This window comes from Hypanus sabinus, chromosome 30 (genome assembly GCF_030144855.1).
Source record: "Hypanus sabinus isolate sHypSab1 chromosome 30, sHypSab1.hap1, whole genome shotgun sequence".
NCBI lineage: Eukaryota > Metazoa > Chordata > Chondrichthyes > Myliobatiformes > Dasyatidae > Hypanus > Hypanus sabinus.
Genome location: NC_082735.1, coordinates 31,908,058 through 31,928,976, shown reverse-complemented (window position 1 = coordinate 31,928,976; position 20,919 = coordinate 31,908,058). Strand labels below are relative to the sequence as shown.

The 20,919-nt window shown below is 43.3% G+C and overlaps 1 protein-coding gene across 1 annotated transcript in view; it reads left to right on the top strand.

Moving 5' to 3' along the window:
- Nucleotides 1–20,919, top strand: part of fndc5a (fibronectin type III domain containing 5a) — a 124,208-nt gene that overhangs the window by 88,081 nt on the left and 15,208 nt on the right. The window contains exon 5 of the mRNA XM_059954252.1: nt 5,975–6,108. Coding sequence (XP_059810235.1) covers nt 5,975–6,108 — 134 coding nt within the window. The remainder of the gene's footprint in view (nt 1–5,974; nt 6,109–20,919) is intronic.

Below are 20,919 nucleotides of genomic sequence, written 5' to 3'. Positions count from 1 at the left end.
CCCACCATCCCTCTCTTTCTCATTCCTGCCACCTTCCTTTTGCCAAAACTGATTTATTAATTAATCACCTCTATGTTTTACTTTTCATAATTTCTCATTAGCTTCCTCTTCTTATTTTCTGCACCAACCCAGCCTTTATCCTTCAGGATCCTCAAGCACACCAAATTAAAATTGTTATTTTACATTGGAATCAGTCCAGTGTCTCTCAGTGATTTTGTGCAGCTGCTGCTTAGGGCAGCAATGAAGGTCCTCCATCTCTGGCGGCGCCCACGGCTTCTTTCACCGTGCCAGCAGCCTCCTCTGGGTTTACTGTCAGTCATGCAAGCCCCAGGTGGAGACTCAGGAACGCTATCACACGCAGATGTAGAAGGATTCTTTATTGCTGTCTCTGTAACAGTTTTGTTTTACTAGTCAGGGTTGTTGGCCCTGAGCTGAACCCCCGACCCTGGAGGACCAGTGGACCATTCTTAGCCTGGCCTCTACCCTTTGACCTGTTTGGCGTGGGTGACCCGACCAAGAGACAAAGCAGAAAGCCCTGACTCCAGCCAGCATAGCTCTCCAGGTCATTGAGGCACACAGGTCTCCAAACCACGACAAGGTTGGGGCCAGTGAACTCTCCTCTCCAAAACCCAAACAAAAAGGAGAATGCTAAGATGTTCAGCTCTTTGCTTTCTGCAAGTTCCTCATTAAACTCCTCCCTGTTCCTTCTAGTCTCCCCAGTTTCAGAAGCTTTCACAGAGTCTAGGCTAAGCTGTCCTTTGCCTCCATGAATTCTGCAACTGCCCAGTCCACATCTTTAATTGCATTGGTTCAGATGTGACATTTCAGATGCCCTGTCGGTTCTGACAATCTGAATACAGGTTGACTCCCTCTAGTCCAGCACCCTTGGGACCTGTCTGGTGCTGTATCACAGAAAATCTGGACCACGGAAATTGCCCCCCATCAGCTTCCTCTGAGCCAGAGAACTGGCTACCAAGCTACATAAGGGTTACGAGAACTATCCACAACCTGGAGATTCCATGTCGGAAACATATCATTGTGAGATATATCTGAGATCATTGTGGGCTGAAATTGCAAAAATTACAGTGGAAAGATAATTAACTACAAACTAGCACAGATTTTTAAATTATATTTTATTAAGAGATACACAGTGGAACAGGACCTCCTGTCTCAACAGGTCACACTGCCCAGCAACCCTATTTAATCCTAGCCTAATCACAGGACAATTTACAATGACTGATCGACCTACAAAACAGAGCAACACACACAAAATGCTGAAGCAACTCAGCAGGCCAGGCAGCATCTATGGGAAAAAGTAGTCAATGTTTCAGGTCAAAACGTCCAGTGTACTCTTTTTCCATAGATGCTGCCTGGCCTGCTGAATTCTTCCAGCATTTTGTGTGTGTTGCTCGGATTTCCAGCATCTGCAGATTTTCTCTTGTTTGTGATTTGAACTTACGAACTAGTACATCTTTGGAATGTGGGAGGAAACCGGAGCATCGGGAGGAAACCCACACACCCACGGGAAAGATGCGCAAAACTCTTGCAGACAGTGTCAGATTTGAAAGCTAAACTATCTGAGCTGTAATAGCATCATGCTAACAGCTACTCCACTGTAGTTCCTCTCATTTTAGTCAGTATTAGATCTTGGTTAAAATCAATACTTAATACAGATCAAAACCACAGCGTGTTGGACTAGAGAGTTTCAGCCAATTCTTCTGTTCCTTTCTAGAAGTTAATGGCTCAGGTGTAGATTTTAACTTATTGTCTCTCAATAAATTTGATCTGCTAGATGCCCAGCAGTAAATTATTCTGCACAAACACCATCCCAGTATTGATCCAGTGCTTCAGTGTTTTGTTCAATAAGTATAGTAATGCTTTTCAGTGCAGTATAGCACAACACCCTTGGGCAGGAGCTGATGTCGCAGCTGCTGAATTTACTAAGTAATGAACTCAGGCCACATGCTTTTCCACCAAGGATTTAACGGGTTTGAATGGAATTACAGAATGAGTTATTGTCCCATTTCTGAAAGATCTGCTCAGGTGACCAACTGTGTCATGTCACAGAGTCATAGAGTTAGACCATAAGCCCATAAGATATAGGAAAAGAATTAAACCATTTGCCCCATCTGTTCTGCTTTTTCATCATTGCTGATCCATTTTCCTTCTCGGCCCCAATCTCCTGCCTTCTCCCTATATCCCTTCACGTCTTGACTAATCAAGTCTCTATCAACTGTCTTAAATATACTCAGTGACTTGGTCCCCCACAGCCACCTGTGGCAATGAATGCCACAGATTCACCACTCTCTGGCTAAACAAATTCCTCCTCAACTCCATTCTAAAAGGACGCCCCTCTAGTCTGAGGCTGTGTCTTCTTGTCTTAGACTCCCCCACCATAGGAAACATCCTCTCCACATCCACTCTATCGAGGCCTTTCAACATTCGATAGTTATAGATATCAGTGAAGCACCAGCCAGTTGAACAGTACGGGTCTGCAGTACTCGGTAGGTACCGTGTCGGGGCTGGATGCTTTGCGTGACTTCACCCTCCTAAAGCAGTGATTCTCAACTGTTTTTCGGCCACGGCCCTCTTAGGAGCTCTTCTCAGGTTCCGGGGCCCCCCTTTCAAACAGGGATACAACACGAACAGATAGACAGAAAATCATTTATTATTGAACACCAAGAAAACTTGACCATGCCGACATACTGGACAAAACTTAAAAAAAGACTGTATGAAATTAAACATCTATCAGGCCTAATGCAATCCTTGAGCTTGGTGCTTTTCTGCAAGTTTCATGGCATCGGGCTCCAAATTAGACAATGACAGTTGGAGGTCACCTCCATTATTGACTATAGTCTCCAATAAAGGTTGTTGCTTGGGTATTTCATTGGTTCAGTTACCAGGGCCCCCATAGACACTTGGGGCTCCCCTTCTCACAGTTTTCAGTTGGTGGCCCCTCTTCAAATGTGCCAGGGCCCCCAAGGGGGCCATATGGCTCCCGTTGAGAATGGATGGCCTAAAGGATGATTTCACATCAGCCTCAGAGACTCACATCACAAAGTCATCGGGGTCTGTGGGATTTTGTGAAGGTGCTTCCACATTTTGACAGTCAAAATGAATATAAAGGACTTTTGAGCTCATCTTGGAGTGAAACCTTGTTGTCACATTTGTTCTTTAAATAATAAAAATGTATGACCCAAACAAGGTTAACATCACAACAGAATGAAAGCTGAGCAAAGCATTTCTAAATCTTTTATATGATCATGCCAAAGCAATTTTTCGATTTTTCAGTAGTCACCCAGTTTCATGATCTCAAGATCTCCAAAAGGCCAATTAAATATCTTACTATTACATTTCTATAAAATGGGAAGTCTGCCAAACAATTAGCACACCTCAACATTCACATAAAACCCAAACATTTCCCACTCAGGTCAATGGTTGTTCCGCGCAGCTGCAAAATCCAAATGAGAAGCAACGTTAATGATTAGTGAAGGAAAGGGACAATGAAAGTTTCTATGATTGCTACTTGGACAGGAGAATTTCAGCTATGAAGAAAAAATTGCAATAGGCAGTTGTTTTTAAGAACTGAGGAGGCTGAGGGAAGGTTTAATCGAAGTTTATAAAATTATGAAGGGTTAAAATAAAGTGAATAGGATGAATTCTATTTGCCTTAACAGTGAGGCCAAATTCAAGGTTGCTTAGATTTAAAGAAAGTAATGGAAGGGGATGTTGAGTATATCTTTTTATCCAAAAGGCGAGGAAGTCTGAAATCAATGCTTAAGGGAGGATGGACACAGAAACACTCCTGCATTTAGCAAGCACTTGAATAAGCACTAATCCTGCCAAAGCCTCCAAAAGGATGAGCTAAGAAAAGGACTCGGGCTTTAGTTTTGAGTCTATTATTTATAGAGACCTTCGTCAGTCCCTTCCGGGACAACGAGCTGCACCACCCAGCAACACACCCACTTATGTTTAGCCAAACCATAGGACAGTTTACAATGACCACTAACCTACTAACCTGTATGTCTTTGCACTGTCAGAGGAAACGGGAGAACCCACACATTCCACAGGGAGAACGTACAAACTCCTTACAGGCGACAGCAGAATTGAACTCTGAATGCCGATGCCCTGAGCTACAACAGCATTGTGCTAACTGCTACACTACTGTAGGCCCTCCTGTTAGATAGAGCCTGAATTGTTAGTTTTCATGTAGTTCAACTGTCTTTATGGTTGCTTATAGGTTTGTATCATTCCCTGTTCATCTGTGCTTATTCAGTAAATTTTCTGTAATAGTTCAGCTGTTTCCATATCTTTACAAAGTTCGAAGTACACATATACAACCCTACGATTCATTTTCTTGAGGGCATACTCAATAAATCTATGGAATAATAACCAAAACAGAAACAGTGAAAGACAGCCCAACTTGGGCGTTCAACCAGTCTGCAGAAGACAACAAACTGTGCAAATACAAAATGAAAGAAATAATATTAATAAATAAATAAGCAATAAATATCGAGAATATGAGATGAAGAGTCCTTAAAAGAGAGTCCATTGATTGTGGGAATGTCTCAATGATGGGGCAAGTGAAGTTGAGTGAAGTTATTCCCTTTGGTTCAAGAGCCTGATGGTTGAGGGGTAGTAACTGTTTCTGAACTTGGTAGCTTGAGTCCTGAAGCTCCTGTACCTCCTTCCTAGTGGCAGCAGCGAGAAGAGAGCATATCCTAGGTGGTAGGGGTCTCTGATGATGGATGCTGCCTTGCTGTGACAGTGTCATTGGTGGGGAGGGCTTTACCTATGATGGACTGGGCCATACCCTCTACTTTTTTGTAGGATTGCCCATTCAAGGGCTTTGGTGTTTCCATACTGGGCTGTGATATAGCCAGTCAATATACTCTCCATCACACATCAATAGAAGTTGGTCAAAGTTTTAGATGTCATGCCGAATCTTTGGCATCTCCTAAGGAAGTAGAGGCACTGCTGTGCTTTCTTCATGCTTCCTGTAGCTTTTCTGCAGCCTGGGTCACACCATGGAATCCAGCCACCTCATAGTTTGCTTTTTATCAACAGAATGAATCTTATCTGTCTACCTTGAGCTAGTTTTTCATATAAGACGGCCACAATTTCTTCCTCCTTTGCTCTTTCTTTGTTCTCTCCCTTTGCTTTATTTCTTCCTTACAATAGATTGGGCTGGCTGCTGCTATATCCATGTTGATGAACATCCAATTACAACACTTCCACCTCATTCTTGACTCCTGAATCATAACATCTCCATATTCCACAGGCCAGACAGCTCTTTCTCATATGGTACTAATATCAGAATCAGGTTTAATATCGCCGGCATATGTCGTGAAATTTGTTGTCGTACAGCAGCAGTACATTGAATTACAGTAAGAAGTATATATATAAAGTTCAAAGTAAATTTTATTATGAAAGTACATAGGTAGAATAGGGTCTTTTAAGAACTTAGAAAGATAGAGGGCTATGTGCTAGGGAAATTCTAGACAGTTTGGAGAATAGGTTACAGAGTTGGCACAACATTGTGGGTCGAAGGGCCTGTAATATGCTTTAGATTTCTATGTTTATATGTCAGCACACACAATCCTGAGATTTATTTTTCCTGTTGGGCATACTCAACAAATCTATAGAATAGTAACTATAACAGGATCAATGAAAGATCAACTAGATCTAAAAAAAAATTAGAGAGGTGGTGTTCACGGGTTCAACTCCCATATAGAAATCTGAATTTGAATTCTTCGAATCAATAAAATCTATTAACCCATAAGCGCCCTCTCCTCTGGGTACCAAAGAACGATCAGAACTACAGACTCTGTTTTCGTAGGTGCTAAAGAATTCCGCTGACGGAGTGCAACTGATGTGATGTGGCGTTTCCTTTGTGTGCTCTTCCAGCATAGTTTGGGTATTTCTACATCCTAAGTCCTGATTGACAATCGACTCCTCTTTTCTATTTTCCCAGGTGTCATAGCTTTGTTTTGTAGGCAGTATGATATTATCAAAGACAACGAACCTAACAATAATAAGGACAAAGCCAAGAGCTCTTCAGAATACAGCACTCCAGAGCACCCGACGGGAGGTCTGCTACGTAGCAAGGTAGGAGAAAGTGGCTGCCATTTTAAGTGTTTATATTTAAATCCTGGTTTACATTGAAACAAATCAAACCATATTAATATATAATAGGATATAAATGTATCGGGAAAAAGCCAGAAGATAAAATTGTAACAATTTGCGCATATCAGTCACTCACTGACTGATGAGTCAAGAAGCTTTTGGGTATATTTAAACCCTTAAAACCATAAGATATAGGAGCAGAGTTAGGCCATTTGGCCCATCAAGTCTGTTCTGCTATTTCATCATGGCTGATCCATTTTCCCTCTCAGCGCCGGTCTCCTGCGTTCTCCCCGTATCCCTCCATGCACTGACCTATCAAGAATCTATCAACCTCTGCCTTAAATATACGTAAAAACGCAGCTGCCTGTGGTAACAAATTCCACAGATTGACCGCTCTCTGGCTAAAGAAATTCCTCCTCATCTCCATTCTAAAATGATGCCCGTCTATTCCGAGACTGTCCCGTCTGGTCCTTGACTCTCCCACCATAGGAAACATCCTCTCCACACCCTCTCTATTGAGGCCTTTGAGAATAAAACATTAGGTTCATTTAAAGTGGAGGGTGAGAGGTCCTGGATTAATAAGGGTATCAAAGATTACAGCGAAGACAGAGGAATAGGGAAAATAATTCAGCCACAATCAAACAACAGAGCAGACTTGATGGGCTGAATGGCCTAATTCTGCTCCTTATAGTCTTATAGTTGTTGAGTTGGAAGTATTTTGGATTTAACTGCATCACAACTCCAATTTAAAAAAGACACTTTTGTTGTTAAAGTTCCAGTTTTAGTCAATTTATTTTCGTAAACCAACAGTATGTGTTTGTCTTTGCCAACCCCTCGATAGTGACCTAGAGTCAGGAGAGGATTCCTACTCTTCTTGGCTCTGCATGATGTTTTCTAAAAGAACTCTAATGTTTCATTGCCAAGAGTGGTGGCTGCAGGAAAAGCAGACACGATATTCAGCTTCTACTCTTGGATAGGCGCGTATAAAACCAAAACACTAATAATCATCTTTGGCATTAAGCCCACTTGTAAGTTCAATAAAAACTTTGATGGTACAAATCTGCTGTGCCGTGCCAGTGACTACCTGGCGAAGGAAGCAATGAGAATAAAATTAGAAGAAAAGAATTTTATTAAAGACAAAGGTCTCAATCTAAGTAAGAACTGGAATTTGATCGCAAACAAGGTGGGGCAGCGGAAACCTGATTGGATAAGGACTAACCAATCAGGAGTGACAGATGATGGGGTATAAATACCACCGGACTAGACATGTCCAGACATCATCCCTGATGAAGATGGCAGAGTTTTTCATTGAAACATAGGTTAAAATCAACACCTGTAGCCAGCTGGAAGCCCAAGAAGAGTTTATTTGTCATATTGGCTGGGAAAGCACTAGCTCCTTTTTCAGTTATATCATTGGTTTAGAGGATACACTTTATGCTATAGATTCATTTCAGTGAGAGTAATGGCAAGAATGCAGTCATCATCATTATCATTATTTATTTTATTTATTTATTGAGATACAGTGTAGAGTAGGCCCATCCTACTCTTCAACCCTTGACGCCCAGTAATCCCTCAACTTAACCTTAGCCGAATCACGGGATAATTTGCAATGACCAATTAACCTACCAACCAGTATGTTTTTGGACACTGGGAGGAAACCGGAGCACCCAGAGAAAACCCATGCAGTCACGGGAAGAACGTACAAACTCCTTACAGGCAGTCCTGGGATTTGAACCTGGGTCACTAGTACGGTAAAGCATTGTACTAACCACTTCACTACAATAACCATATAACCATATAACATATAACAATCACAGCACAGAAACAGGCCATCTCGGCCCTCCTAGTCCATGCCGAGCTCTTAATCTCACCTAGTCCCACCTACCCGCACTCAGCCCATAACCCTCCACTCCTTTCCTGTCCATATACCTATCCAATTTTACCTTAAATGACGCAACTGAACTGGCCTCTACTACTTCTACAGGAAGCTCATTCCACACAGCTATCACTCTCTGAGTAAAGAAATACCCCCTCGTGTTTCCCTTAAACTTCTGCCCCCTAACTCTCAAATCATGTCCTCTCGTTTGAATCTCCCCTACTCTCAATGGAAACAGCCTATTCACGTCAACTCTATCTATCCCTCTCAAAATTTTAAATACCTCGATCAACTCCCCCCTCAACCTTCTACGCTCCAATGAATAGAGACCTAACTTGTTCAACCTTTCTCTGTAACTTAAGTGCTGAAACCAGGTAACATCCTAGTAAATCGTCTCTGCACTCTCTCTAATTTATTGATATCTTTCCTATAATTCGGTGACCAGAACTGCACACAATATTCTAAATTTGGCCTTACCAATGCCTTGTACAATTTTAACATTACATCCCAACTTCTGTACTCAATGCTTTGATTTATAAAGGCCAGCGTTCCAAAAGCCTTCTTCACCACCCTATCTACATGAGACTCCACCTTCAGGGAACTATGCACTGTTATCCCTAGATCTCTCTGTTCCTCTGTTTTTTTAGAGAAGTGGTTTGCCATTGCTTCTTCTGGGCAGTGTCTTTATAGGATGGGTGACTTCAGCCATTATCAATGCTGTTCAGAGATTGTCCGCCTGGTGTCGGTGGTCGCATAACCAGGACTTGTGATGTGCACCAGCTGCTCATACGACCATCCACCACCTGCTCCCATGGCTTCAGGTGACCGTGATCAGGGGCTAAGCAGGTGCTACACCTTGCCCAAAGGTGACCTGCAGGCTAGTGGAGGGAAGGAGCACCTTACACCTCCTTTGGTAGAGACATACCAATAGAATGCATTGCATGTCCCATTAAGATTTAGACCGAGTTTCCTAAAGCCTCTTGTGCAGAAATGAACAGTTCTTCAGCTGAGAGAGTCCTCATGGGTAATAAAGTTTTCACATAATTTCCTTACTGTTACAATCAATGTCTGAACTTGGACTCTTTCAGTTTTATGTTTTCATATTCTGTGCCTTCGCCTGTTTTTTCTTGATGCTGTTTGCGTCATTTGTTTGTCCTTTTGTGCAGGGGTAAGTGGCCGTGGGGGTTGGGGATTGGCATTGGCATTCTTGTTGCCGTTTGTGTGATTTGTTTGTTTTTTGTGTGGGGGAGGGAGTTGGAGCTTGTGGTTTGATGATCGTATTGCCATTTGTGCAATATGTTATATTGCACTTGGGGGTGGGGGTTGACCTTCTTGTTACCATTGGCATGATTTGTCATTTTTTTGTGCATGAGGGTGTTGATGCTCTTGTTGCCATTTGTGTGATTTGGGTTTTTTTTGTGTGTGGGGGGTTGATCTCTTTCTTTGAACAACTTCCATAGTTTTCTTTGTTTTGTGACTATCTGAAGAAGACAAATCTCAGAGGTGTGTACAGCATACATACTTTGATAATAAGTGTACTTTGAACCTTCTACTGTACTTAAATGATAAAAATAAAGTACTGTCGGTACTGAAAACATAGAAAATAGAACAAATTAACACAGAAATAGGCTCTTTAGCCAATGATGTCCATGCTCTGCATGATGCTAAATTAACCAAATCACTTCTACCCACACAGGATACCTATCCCTCTTTTCCTGAATATTCATGTCTCTCTCTAAAAGTCTCTTGGATGTCACTGTTGTATCTGTTTCCACTACCACCCTGGCAGCATGTTTTAGACAGTCAGTAGTCTCGGTGTAAAAACAAAATCATTGCCGTACACATACCCTTCCAATATTCCCCTCTCACCTTAAATTCACACCCTCTAGCATTTGACATTTCTGTATTAGGAGAAAAGTTTCTTGCTGTTTACCCTATCTATGTAATTTTATAAACCTGTCAGGACTCCCCTTGGCCTCCGAATCTGTCCAATCTCTCCTTACAGCTAATACCCTCTAATCCAGGCAGCATGCTGTTAAACCTATGAAATGGGCTGAAAAGGGCAGATGGAATTTAATGCAGACAAGTTTGAGGAGGACATGCTAGGGTAGGACATACACACTGAATGGTGGGACAATGAGGAGTGTGGTAGAACAAAGGGATCTGGTAATATACGGTGGATTGACAATTCCTTGAAAGAGGCATCATCGGTAAATAGGGTCAACAGAGAGCTTTTGGCAAGTTGGCCATAAATCAAACTCTTCAGTACAGGAGTTGGGACATTCTGTTGGAATTGTACAAGACATTGCTGAGACCAAAGTTGTCGTATTGTGTGCAGTTCTGGTCACGTACAGGAAGGACATCAATGAGACTGAAAGATTACAAAGACAATTTACAAGGATGTTGCTGGGACTTGAGGACCCGAGTTATAGAGAAAGGTTGAGTACTTTAGGACTTTGTTCCCTTGTGCGTAGGTGAATGAGGAAGACTCTTATACCCATCACCATCATTATGGGCCATGTCGTATGACACAGGCGATCGTGGTCTTTGACCGTGATTGTTCTTGGCAATTTTTTCTACAGAGGTGGCTTGCCATTGCCTTCTTCTGGGCAGTGTCTTCACAAGACGTCATCAATACTCTTCGGAGATTGCCTGCCTGGCATCAGTGGTCGCATAACCAGAACTTGTGATGTGCATCGGTTGCTCCCACGGCTTCATGTGACCCTGATCGGGAGGGGGTGGTTGGAGCTAAGCAGGTGCTACACCTTGCCCAAAGGTGACCTGCAGGTTAGTGAAGGGAAGGAGCACCTTACACCTCCTTTGGTAGAGACATATCTCCACCCCACCTCCCAACTATACTCTAGTGCTGCCTAGTCAAAATTTTACACGATTACAACTTAACGTCCTGATTCTTATACTCTAAGCAATAAAGGTAAGCTTTACCCTTCTATTTACTTGCATTGCCACCTTTAGGTAGATACGGACATGAACCCCAAAATCCCTCTGTACATCAAAACCTGAATAAACATGTCTGGCCATTTTTCAACAGATTCTGACATCACTTATCGATTCTCCCTGTGACCTTGTGGGACTCGTCTGTGTGCTCCAATTTCCTCCAAAGGTGGGCCAATTAGCAGGTGAATTGGGCATTGTAAATTGTCCTCTGATTAGCCTACGATTAAATCAGGGGATTGCTGGGTGATGCGGCTCGTAGGACCGGAAGGCCCAATTCTGCGTGGCATCAGTTGCTAGAATTTGGAGCAAAAAGCGCGTTGCTGGAGGAAGTTAGCAGGTCAAGAGGATCTGTGGAGGCAAAGGGATGGCCAATGTTTTAGGATCAAACTGTGGATCAGGGAAGATCAGCAGTGTGGACAGGTGAGGAGGGGTGAGGCAGGGGCTGGTAGGTGATAGGTGGCTCTACGTGAGGGGAGCCTGGTGCAGAAGGGGGGAGTACAGTAACAGAGGATCATGGGTGACAGGTGGAAACCAACAAGGAAAAATTGAAAACTGAACCTTGGTGGCCCAGTAAGAGTTTGTAAGAAAGATTGTGTGTGTGGGTTACCTAAAACTGGAAAATTTAATGTTTGTACCTAACTGAGACAATCTGTAATCAGTTCTTTGGGCCTGTGTGGGGCGCCAGAGAGCGTTAGTCGCCAAGGTTTTAGAGCACCTGATTTGGTTAATTATTGTTTAATGGGAGTCATTAATCATTTAGAGTTCCTTGTGTTCTCCTAGAGTGACTCTCTGTTTGTAATGCAGTCTCCTACTGTTTAAACTTGCTAAATTTATTTTGATAGGCGCCAGGATTCCATCTTATTTGTATTATTTAAGTGGATGCCCGATTAGTGCTATTTGCAGGGTTCTAGATTTGAGAATATTACCTCTTGTGGTGTCACTCGGCCGAGCCACTGATTTTCTTTAGGAATTACTATGAATAACCTCTCATTGCTGTCTCCACATCAGAGTCTGTCTTTCCCGCACAGCTGGGTTCCGATGTTGCCAACGCACATCAAGGTGGAACTGAGTTATTAAAGTTGACAAACCTTCATGAGAATTGGAAATCAAGAAAAGCAAAGTTATATAATGTAGAGAATGGTATGATGGGGTGACAGAAGTGATTAAAAGATAAAGGGAGTGATAGTATGAGATAACGTGAGTTTAGATTATATGAAATTATTGAAAAGATGTTGAAGGAATGACAGATGAACACAGTAAAAATGCCAAAATATAATTTTACTTAAGATGTTGAATTAATTAGTATCAGAAGTCCGCAAAGAGCTTCACTGGAGGAAATGATCGACAGTGAAACAGTTCAGCATCTTCAGGGCAAAGTTCAGAGCAAAAGGGAGGTGGAGAGTAAGTGAGAAGCAACTGGAAATGATAAGTTTCCCCTCAGGAGGTAATGGGTCATTGGTTTATCCTCCCTCCTTTTTCAATCAGGTGCAGTAATTATTATCCAGAAATCACTTGGGACCTCCCGTGCTTTCAAGCAGATTTGCAAGATCATGTACGGACTCTGCAGAATTTCAGTTCCAGGATGCATGCTGCTCGTCTCTGTCATTTTCTAGTTTGAAGACTGTCAGCTTTTTGTATACCTCCTGTTTAGTTATTTTTATTGATGTCAATATTCCCCCTGTCCCGTTCATTAATCTACAGTGGTAATATTCTCTTTTCAAGTCAAGTTTATTGTCATTTAACTGCCTACATGTATATAACATATATAATGTATATAGAAACAAGACAATGTTTCTCTAAACCAGCATGTAGTACACATAACACACAATGACTTATGAAGGTAAGGATAAAATCTACAGATGAATCACAGATAAACAACAAACTAAAGTGTATTAATATTAAATATTGTAAGACACAGAACAGATTAACCAGTGACACTTGCAAACACAATGCAGCCAGGAGTTCAGAAGCCGAATAGTCCAAGGGAAGAAACCGTTTCCCATCCTGACCGTTCTCTTTCTGCCTGATAGTAGAGTGTCAAAGAGGATTCTGGATGGATGGGTGGGATTTTTGATAATACTAAGGGCCCTACGTATGCAGGGCTCCTGATAAATGTCCCTGATGGATAGCAGGGAGACCCCTGTGATCCTCTCGGCTATTCTCACAGTCCTTTGTAAGGAATTCCGGTCTGATGCTCGGCTGCTCCCTTGTCAGGATGCTCTCAGTGGTGCTCCCGTAAAATGTTGTTAAGATGATGGGAGGGGGAAGGGAGGGGGAAGCAAATCTTGCTTGCTTCAATCTTCTTGGGAAGTGGAGGCACTGCTGTGCCTTCTTGCTCAGGGAGGTGACATTAAGGTCATCCGTGATGAGAACTCCCAAGAACTTGGTGCGCTTAACTCTCTATGGAAGAGCCATGTATTCACAAAGGGTGGATGGTTTGTCCACACCTTCCTGAAGTCCACGGTGATTTCCTTTGTCTTCTTCTCATTCAGGCTTGGGTTGTTCTTCTCACACCAATCCACCAGCCGCTCCACTTCCTCTCTGTACTCATCATCGTTCTTGATAGGGCCAACCGCTGTTGTGTCATCCGCAAACTTGATGACACGGTTTGAGCTGAATCCTGCGACACAGTCGTGCATCAGCAGCGGAACGAACACACAGCTAGGGGAGCCCTGTGCTCAGCGTAATGGGACGAAAGATGTTGCTGCCCACTCAGCAGGTTGGGCAGCATCCGTGGAAACAAGCAGTCAGTGTTTCAGGCCAAGACCCTTCATCAGGACTGGGGTCTTACTGTTAAGAAGTCCAGTCACCGATTGCAGAGGGAGGTGTTGAGGCCCAGCAAGGATAGTTACCCCACCAGTTTCTGGGGTGTGATGATGTTGAACGCCGAACTGAAGTCTATAAATAGCAGTCTGGCATACAAGACCCCATTTTCCAGTGGGACAGGACAGAGTGGAGGGCAGAGGCTATTGCATTATCAGTGGATCAATTTGAGCGATAAGTGAACTGGAAAGGGTCCAGTGTAGCCGGGAGAAAGGCTTTAATGTGCTCCATGCCCAGCCACTCAAAGCATTTCATAATGGGTAGTGTTAGTGCCACCATACAATAGTCATTTAGGTAGGTTACTGCCACTTTCTTTGGCACTGGAATGATGGTAACTACAGTGAAAGCAAATCCAAAGTATTCACCCCGGATTTGGCTTAAAATGCGGCAGGCAGGGACAACTGCCAGCTGCTAATCCTGAGATATTGATAAAAGTAGTCAAAGACAACTCCCGCCACTAAATACTGTCATCTCGATAGATATCCTTTGGGTGCCCTCACTTTCGCCCTTCTAGCTTGCTTTCTACTCTGTACATGAACCATTTCCTCTCTGGAGTACTTCAATTGTCCAGTTACAATCCTTCCCACCAGTTTCTGTTCTTGATAATTTGGCTAAGGTTCGTTTTCAACTCACAAAAATTAGTCCCATGGATCATTATGATCTGTAGCATTTTTATGCTCTAACCTTGCCCTTTTTCATAAGTATTCCAAACATAACAATATGATGATCGCTGTTCCACAAATTATAAGTTAGGAAGACTGGGCACTTTACTAAATGGGTTAAGAACTCCAGCCCAGACTAACGATGAAGCTGTAGTTTACACTGGCCTGGAGATAAGATGGCCTTGATTTTAATTATCTTAGTAGCCTTGACAACTCTATTAAGGACCGTTACTAGTTTTTCCTACTCGCAGGAGCGTTAATAGTAATCAAAATAATCTTTAGTGGTGTATCAGTTGGACTGCACTTATACATGACTTAAATAGCACTGCTCCATAAGAGAATTCTGTGTTATTGCTGAAGAATAATATTAATCCTAAAACCTTCATGTCTTCACTTTATAGATTGTCAAGCTTCTCCTTACCCTTCACCTGAGGCCCTGACTCTGATTTCTTAAACACAGTAACGTGCCACATTACAAAACAGGTGCCCTGGGTTCATTTCCTGCTGCTACCTGTAAGGAGTTTATACATTCTCCCCATGACCACTTGGCTTTCCTCCGGATGCTCTGATTTCCTCCCACTGTCCAAAGACGTACCTGTTGGTAGGTAATCAGTTATTGCAAATTGTCCCATGATTAGGCTGGGGTTAAATCGAGCATTGATGGGCAACACAGCTCGAAGGCCCAGAAGGGTCTGTATCTCAATATAACAATAAATAATAACAGAACATTTCACACATTGCAGAAAATGGTTTTTTTCTTGTGAAAAGAAATACCAGCAACAGACTTGAGAATATTTCAGTAACAGCCCTGGGATTTTAATTCTAGTATCTGTTTCCAGGATGCACTAATCACTGGCATCATTAAAAAGAAAGGGCAGACATGCTACAGGACGTTGAGAAAAGGAACTCAGTTTTGCTTGGGGATGTGCTGTTATAAACCAGGGAACTATTTCTTAAGTTGCAGAAATCATGTAAAGGTCAAAAATATATTTATTTTGACTTGTTATGACATCTGACATTTTAAAATATTCTTTGAGTACTTTTTTTAAACAGTATATACTGTACAAAACAGGTAATTTGTAGAAGGAACTTCGTAGGAAGCACTTTGCTTCTTTTTTGTCGCTCTTTTGGGCGATTTTGAATCGGGTCAGCCTGAAGATAATGAAGACTGAGCTGAACTGAATATGCCTGGGCTCTTTCGATTCTGTGTTTTGTATCCCGTGTTTCTCGCTAATTTTTTTTGTTGTTGCCATTTGCGCAATTTGTTTTTGTTTTTTTTTGCACGCACGGGGTGTTTATCCTTTGAACAGGTTCCGTGGTTTTCTTTGTTTTGTGGCTGTCTGTGGGGAAGGCGAATCTCAGGGTGGTTTAGTGCAGACATACTTTGTTAATAAATTTACTTTGAATCTTTTAGTCTGTGTACAAAAATTCCCCTAACTATCAGCGCAATTAAGATCAATTGATCTGTTTTATTTGATGTTGAAAGATACTGAGGATGACTCTCCTGTCCTTCACACAGTGCCATATAATCTTTCAAATTCCTTTGGCCCTTGAAACATCTCACAATATAATAGGCAAATCAAAATTGCTCTAAGTTATGTAGCCTGTAGTTTTCGGAACCATGTTTTGGAATTGAAATACAATATCCAGCAGGTATTACTCATCTCTGCATTGAACTGAAGCTGTGGCCTGCAAGTAACTCACTATCGTAACTTCAGTTCTGAATACTATTCACTTACTTTTATTGTTTGCATGGTTTGTCATCTTTCTCTCTGCACATTGGGTGTTTGGGGGTCTTCTTTTGTTTAAATGGGTTCTACTGTGTTTCTTTGTTTCCTGGCTGCCTATAAGGAGACGTAGCTCAAGGTTGTAGAAAGTGTACATATTTTGATTCTGTATTTGGTAGATTTGAAAGTTCCATTTCTAACCAAAACAACACATCCAAATCCAGTACCGTTCGCAATGCAGCAATCTCTCAGCAACGCAGTGAGGCCTCGGCCTGTTTTATGTGCACTCAAGGGTAGGGCTTGGACTAATAACATTCTGCATCAGAGACGAGCGTGCTGCTGCTTGAAGCATGACCGATATCGTTGCTTTAGCATTGTTTGTTTCACATGGGAAATTTGTAGTCTTCATATTTTCCCCATTTAAGTTGACATATGACTATCACTGCATCATAGAATGAAATGACACTGAAAGAGGCTTTACCCTATCCTACCTGTTCTGGTGAAGTTATCCAGTCCCCTGTTCTTGCCAAATTGTCCTGCATTCTTTTTCCTTTCAAGCAAGTTCCTTTTGAGAGAGAACCAACAAATTATCTCCCTACTTGTTTTCAGCAGGTTATGAAAACTTGGCATGCAAACTACTTTTTTTCCCCATATGGCTATGAATACTTTTACCAGTTACCTGGACATTTTGTATATAAACGTTAGCTTGATTTGTCATATGTACACTGAAACATACAGTGAAATGTGTTGTTTGCGTCAAATCAAATCAGCAAGGGTTGTGAAGGGCAGCCCACAAGGTGTGCCAAGCTTCCTGCACTAGCATAACATGTCCACGTCTTACTAACCCTAACTATGTCCTTGGAATGTGGGAGGAAACTGGAGCAACTGGAAGAAACACATGGGGTCACAGAGGAAACATACCAATGCCTGACAGACGGCAGCAGCAATCAAACCCAGATCCTACAGCTGTGATAGCATTACTCAGACTACTATTCCCCGGTGCCTCACTTATAAGTATATATTTTGTTTGTTTGTTTATTTACTTTACTTAGAGATACAGCGCAGAGTAGGCCCTTCCAATCCTTTGCACTGTACCACCAGCAAACCCCAACAACCTCTATTTAACCGTGACGTAACCACGGGACAATTTACAATGACCAATTAACCCTACCCAGTACGCCTTTGGTCTGCAGGAGGTAACTGGAGCACCCAGGGGAAAAGGCATGCATTCCACAGGAAGGGTGTACAAACTTCTTACAAAGGATGCTGGGATTGAACTCCAAACTTTGACGTCCCCAAGCTGTAATAGCATGGTGCTCACCGCTACGCTACCGTGGCGCCCATGGTATTTACGTAAATTTCTAAAGCCTTTATGTACGCACTTGCCCCGGATCCTGTTATTCATCAGCTGCTGACACATTATTGATGGGAAACAGAATGCATACGTTCAATGCCTTTGCTGTGTCCCACCGAGCTCAGTCCCAATATGGCCACAGACGGGAAAGCCTTTGCTCCAGGGGGAGTATCTGAAATTACGTTCTAGAGCGCCCTAGAATGGGTTAATTCTCTTGCACCTCCGATGCAGCAGGTGGAAAGATCTTCAGATGAATTACCTATGCCCGTTCTGCTTTTATTTCACCAGCTCAGGTGAATTCAACACGATTTATTGTTTTGTAGAAGCCATTAAGGGAAGTATTAGCTGCAGACTGACTGAGAAACTAAAGACTGAGTTGTATAAAAAATGTCAACAAGAAAGATTGATACACTGAAATTTCTAAAGCCAAATAGTATCATATCTGACCTTTACTCTGTAAGATGGGACGATCAGAGAAATGGGTAGATTCTTACACTAAAACATAGAGTATAGATCACTACGCACAGTACAGGCTCTTTGGGCCACAACTTTGTCCTGAAGTTTTAACCTGCTCTAAGATTAATCGAATCCTTCCTTCCTCCATAGCCATTCATTTTTCTGTCATCTGTGATAGGACAGCACGGCAGTGTAGTGGTTAGCACAACGCTTTATGGTACAAGTGACCCAGATTCAATACCCGCTGCTGCTTGTAAGGAGTTGTAAGTTCTCCCTGTACTCAGTGAGTTCCCTCCAAGTGCTCTGGTTTCCTCCCGTAGTCCAGGTCAATGGGTCATTGTAAATTGTATCGTGATTAAGCTCGGGTTAAATCAGAGGGTTGCTGGGCAGCAGAACTTGAAGGGCCAGAAAAGCCTTTTCCACACTGTATGTCAATAAATAAATAAAATAAATTAAATATGCCTATCTAAGAATCTCTTAAATGCCCTTTTCTGCCTCTCTCTGCCTCTACTACCACACCTGGTGAGGCGTTCGTGCACTCAACACTCTCTGTGTAAAGATGTTACCTTTGACCTCCCCCCCCCCATGCTTTCCTCCAATCACCTTAAAATTGTGCACCCTGGTATTAGTCATTTACACCCTGAGAAAAAGTCTTTGGCTATCCACTTGATCCGTGCCGATTATCATTTCGTACTGGGTTGGGGGCTGGAGATATGTCTCTACCAAAGGAGGTGTAAGGTGCTCCTTGCCTCTGCTAGCCTGCAGGTCACCCTTGGGCAAGGTGTGGCACCTACTTAGCACCTGAAGCCAGGTGATGGATGGTCTATGAGCAGCCGGTGCATATCACAAGTCCTGGTTATGCGACCACTGACACCAGGCAGACAATCTCTGAAGAGAATTGATAATGGCTGGGGTGGCCATTTTACTGTAGAAAAATTTGCCAAGAACAATCAAAGTCATGGAAAGATCATGATCGCCCATGTCATATGACATGGCACCAAACAAACATCTTGTACACCTCTATCAAGTCACCTCTCATTCTCCTTCAGTCCAAAGGGAAAAGCACTAGCTTGCTCAACCTATTCTCATAAGAAATGCTCTCTAATCCAGGCAGGATCCTGGTAAACCTCCTCTGCACCCTCTCTGAATCTTCTCCATGCTTCCTGAATTGAACACAACAGTCCTATTGTGGTCTAATCAGGATTTTATTCATAAATCGGCAGGTACTATGGCATATGGAGGAAGCTGGATGTGGGGAGGAGGATTCGAAATATGATCTCATTGCCTTCGTATGCTCCAGCATCCTCATAGGTCGGAGCCCCTGTAATGTGCACCTCCAACTGTGCCACAGCCTTATCCTTGTGATATTCATGGAGTAAGAACGGTTATGTGATACAGCCATGTCTGCCCCTTTCACCAGCTGCCACTGCCAGAGGTTGCCCTACCCTGTCTTCCCAGCGAGGAGGAGGTGTTTTAGGCCTGCTGCTTAATGGGGCATAGCGCAGTGTGCACAGATATTGAAATGTGAGAGTGACTCTTGTGGATCTCTGTGTTTTGGGGTGTGTGCTCTCATATGTACTGTAATAGTGTTAAGTATTCCTGATCAATAGGCGTTGCTTGATTATAAGGGTGGTCAAGTGGTTGAACACAGAAGCTAGTGGTGGAGTGGTATTTGAAAGTGGCCTTAATCATCTGTCTGAACCAGATCTTGACAAAAGTTTTGTCAAGACTTAACAAAGTCAAATGCTCCAGAGTAATCCAGAGCATTTTATACTGAACTACCATCTTCCACTGTGCTCACTGTGTGCTCCTGAAGGAGCTTGAACCCATTGCCCCTCCCATTCCTGAGCCCCTGCCCCTCCCATTCCTGAGCCCCTTGTCCATCCCCATTCCTAAGCCCCTTGCCCCTTCCCATTCCCCAACCCCCTCCCCACCATTGGTAATCTGCACATCTGGTCCTTGTCGTCTCCTGCACTAAGCACCCAGTTCAGCTACAGGCATGTGCAGAGCCTGCAGTGGCTGCCCTCCCATTCAGCAGTACCTGAAACGACACCATCTCTTGCCTCCGTAACAAGGAGTCATCTTTTCGCCAGCACAGATCCATTTCAACCAACATCGCTACTCAACTCCGCCGTAGCTGATCTCAAGCCTGGTTGCGAAGGAGGAGGGTTGGGCATGGGGCTAGCAACCCTCTCCAGTAAAAACCCTACCCAGAGCTACAGCAACACTGACAGAAGCTCCAAAGATCTGATCCCAGGGAGAGGATGGATCCTCGCCTAGATGTATGAAGTTGTGTGGTGCAAGATCAACCTCTGGCCTGAGACAGGGGACTCTGGCAAGCTGTTGTTGCCCCAGTAGGGGGTGATAGGATTAAGAAGAAACATAAATGTTGCTACTCTCTGAATTAGACTCCCTTCCTGAGGCTCCAGCCAACATAACAGTACAGTGAGCTAGACGTTACAATCACACTTGTGAGTAGCATCCGTTAGTCTTGTCCTCTCCAGGGCACAGGCCTGGGCAGGGTTGTATGGAAGACAGGTAGCTGCCTATGCAGCCGGTCTCCCCTCTCCACGCCACCGATGTTGTTCGAGGGAAGGGCAAGGGCCGATACAGCTTGGCACCAGTGTCATCGTAGGAGTTGTCAGAACGAGGTTGAAGGCAACGTCGGACTGCCTTAGGGACTCCAGCTCCGGATTTGTCCTCAGGGTTTACTCCCGAAGCATTTCCCATGAGTGGGTATGGCCGCAAGGCTGCGGAGGTTTGAAATCAGAGTTTTCCCTCTCTTAGACGGACAGCCTTCCCAGGCTGACGAGCTCCATCTACCCAAAGCGACTGGTTTTATGGCACCAGGACCCAACCTTCGCCCCTTCTCCTGTCAGTAGAAACAGTTCCACCGGGCTTAGAGGCTAAGCCACACGAGAAGGCCAGGAGTTGGACTTG